The following is a 3,645-nucleotide window of genomic DNA, read 5'->3' on the forward strand; positions in this document are numbered from 1 at the left end:
GCGTCGACAGTCGGGCCATCAACAAGATTACAGTAAAATATCGTTATCCCATTCCTCGACTAGATGATATGCTTGACGAGTTGAATGGTTCGATGGTGTTTTCAAAGATCGATCTGAAGGAGGGAGATGAGTGGAAGACAGCCTTCAAGACCAAGCATGGTCTATATGAGTGGATGGTTATGCCGTTCGGACTGTCCAATGCTCCTAGCACATTTATGAGGCTGATGAACCATGTCTTGCGGGAATTCATTGGCCATTTTGTCGTTGTTTACTTTGACGACATTTTGGTCTATAGCAAGACCCTCGATGAGCATGCTGAGCATCTTAGGAGAGTTTTCAAAATTCTGAGACGAGAGAAGTTATATGGCAATGAAGAAGAGGTGTCGATTCTGCCAGGACAAAGTCGTCTTTCTTGGCTTTGTTATCTCTCAGCAGGGCGTCGAGGTGGACGAAGAGAAAGGTCAAGGCTATTCGAGAATGGCCCACTCCCACTACCGCATCCGAGGTGAGGAGTTTCCATGGCTTGGCATCCTTTTATAGGAGATTTGTAAAGAATTTCAGCACTATACTTGCTCCATTAACTGAATGTATGAAGAAGGGTACCGAGTTTAAGTGGAGTGAATCAGCCCAACGAAGTTTTGAGATCATCAAGGAGAAGCTGTGTGCAGCTCCTATCTTAGCCCTACCTGACTTTTCCAAGACGTTTGAAATCGAATGTGATGCATCAGGAGTTGGAATTGGAGCTGTTCTTATGCAAGACAAACGCCCAATAGCTTATTTCAGTGAGAAGCTAAGTGGTGCGAGTCTGAACTACTCGACGTACGATAAGGAGTTTTATGCTCTGATCCGGGCTCTTGAGACGTGGGAACACTACTTAGTCCCCAAGGAGTTTATCATTCACACCGATCACGAGTCCCTAAAGTATTTGAAGGGACAAAATAAGTTGAATCGAAGGCATGCCAAATGGGTGGAATACTTGGAGATATTTCCTTATGTCATCAAGTACAAACAAGGAAATATTAACGTCGTGGCTGATGCCCTATCTCGAAGGTATGCATTGATTTCAGTCATGAATGCTAAGTTGCTGGGGTTTGAACTGATTAAGAGTCGGTATGTGGATGATCCCTATTTTTCTCCAATTCGTTTGGCTTGCGATAAGGACGTTGTTGATGGGTATTATATGCATGATGGATACTTGTATAAGCTTGGCAAGCTTTGCATTCCGAGTGGATCTGTTCGTGAGTTATTAGTGCGAGAGGCTCATGCTGGGGGGTTTAGCCGGCCATTTCGGAGAGAAGAAGACTCTTGAGATGGTCAAGGAGCATTTCTACTGGCCAAAAATGATTCGGGACATGCATCGGATTATTGAACGCGCGTATTACTTGCAAGAAGGCAAAAAGCAAGGAGGCTCACCATGGCCTATATATGCCTATGCCAGTACCGGACCAGCCATGGATTGATCTGAGTATGGATTTCGTACTTGGCTTACCAAGGACTCAGAGGGGCAAAGACTCGATTCTGGTAGTGGTTGATCGCTTCTCTAAGATGGCTCATTTCATTCCATGTCACAAGTCCGATGATGCTACCCATGTTGCATATGTGTTCTTCAAAGAAGTGGTGAGGATGCATGGTATTCCTATGAGCATTGTGTCTGATCGGGACCCTAAGTTCCTAAGTTACTTTTGGAAGACCTTATGGGCGAAGCTTGGAACTAAATTGCTATTCAGTACGGCATGTCATCCAACAGAAGTGGTAAATCGTACTCTCTCTCCTCTTTGATTCGAGCTGCTGTGAGTAAAAACTTGAAGAGTTGGGATACTTGCCTTGCACTGGTTGAATTCTCTTATAATCGGAGCATCCATAGCACTACTAGGAAGACTCCTTTCGAAGTGGTTTATGGCTTCAATCCTATTACACCCCTTGATTTGGCACCCTTACCAACCAGTTCAAGATTGTGTTTCGATGGCAAGAAACGGGCCGAGCAGATCAAAGCTTTGCATGAGCAAGTGAAGAGGCAGATTGAGAAGAAGAATGCAGCTTTTGCTCAGGGCGCGAATAAAGGAAGGAAGCCAATTCATTTCAATCTAGGTGAACTTGTTTGGATTCACCTTCGCAAGGAGAGGTTTCCAAGTAAGAAAAAGAGTAAGCTGATGCCGCGGGCTGAGGGTCCATTTCTTGTCAAGGTGAAGGTTAACGACGATGCCTACAAGATTGAGTTGCCCGATGATTGTAATGTTTCAGCAACCTTCAATGTGAGGGACCTATCTCCGTATTTTGAAGATGAAGAAGATATGGATTTGAGGGCAAATCCTTCCGAGCTGGGAGGGGATGATGTGCCCAAGAATGCAGTCCAAGACGAGGCCATATCTAGGTCGGGTCCTATCACTCGTTCCATGGCCAAGAAGCTTGTTGCAACTCGCCCTCTCCCCGGGTTCCCTTTACCTTACTTAAGTGCTTGGAAATAGGAGACGAGGAGTCCAGCCCGAAGTGATGGCCCATATTTTAAAAGACTTCAGCTGTTACGAGCAGATAATATTTCTATGATATAGTTTCCCTTAATTTAGATATTATTTCCTATATTAGCTTGAGTCAGCAATCTTAAGTTTCCTATTTCAGATTATTACATTACTCTATTTTAGGAAAGTAAACTAGAGGATATCAAATATCAGTTTCCTATATTATTAGGTGTCAGTTTCCTATTCTAGAGTCAATGGAGGTGTATTCTCTCTATATAAGTATGCACCTTATTGTAAGAGAAGAACACAGAATTTGATGAATATTTGAATGAAATTGCTTAGAGCGTTTCTTATCTAAACAAGTTCATTGTTTAGTGGCGAAAACCCCGATTCTTATCGTTCTTCCTTGAGCGTGGCGAATCAACCCGACTTTTCTTACTCGTGGCGAGTCATCTTATCGAGTGAGTTTTGTTGGTTCTGCCCTCCACCCTTCTTTCTTACCCAGTTCTGGTTCGTGAGCCTATCATTTGGTATCAAAGCTTAAGGTTCTGTTCTTGTTGGCCGAGTGAAACACGTGAAGGAGTGTGTATACACGAGTGTTTGGTGAAGAATTATTATGGGAAACACAATGGATGAGGAAAACGTCCATCAGGTTCCGAGGGGACTCACACTCGAGCAAGCCCAGTTCCTTGGGCTTCAGCGGGGGCAAGAGGAGCTCTCTGCACGGCTCGATGTGGTGATCCAGGCACTTGATCGAATGGCTGTGGTGCCTGCTCCTCCGCAACGTGCACGTCGAAATCCTAGACGGAATGTTCGAGTGGAAGATGAAGCTGACTTGGAGGATGAACTTCTTGAAGAAGAAGAGCAGCCGGTTCCACGAAGGCAGCAAAGGGGAGTCAGTAACAATCTCAAGTTAAAGATTCCGCAATTCAAAGGTACGAGTTCCCCTGAAGAGTACCTCGAGTGGGTCCTGCGCGTCGATAAGGTGTTCGAATGTTATGAGTACTCCGAAGCCCAGAAGTGCCAACTTGCTGCCCTCGAGTTCACCGATTATGCGAATCTGTGGTGGGAAAACTTAAAGGCGCAGCGAAGAAGAGATAGGGAAGATGGGATTCGTAGTTGGCGGGAGATGAAGCGCATCATGCATAGAAGATTCGTGCCCGAGTACTACAAGCAAGACTTGTTCCTC

General features: G+C 44.9%; 1 protein-coding gene across 1 annotated transcript; it reads left to right on the plus strand.

Moving 5' to 3' along the window:
• The first annotated feature begins 369 nt into the window (after window positions 1-369).
• On the plus strand, window positions 370-1,309 carry LOC116214406. Its single transcript, XM_031549814.1, has 2 exons — window positions 370-505; window positions 729-1,309. Exons 1-2 carry the CDS (start codon window positions 370-372, stop codon window positions 1,307-1,309), a joined length of 717 nt encoding a protein of 238 aa, XP_031405674.1.
• The last annotated feature ends 2,336 nt before the right edge of the window (window positions 1,310-3,645 follow it).

The sequence above is a fragment of the Punica granatum genome, chromosome 7 (genome assembly GCF_007655135.1).
Source record: "Punica granatum isolate Tunisia-2019 chromosome 7, ASM765513v2, whole genome shotgun sequence".
NCBI classification, from domain to species: Eukaryota; Viridiplantae; Streptophyta; class Magnoliopsida; order Myrtales; family Lythraceae; genus Punica; species Punica granatum.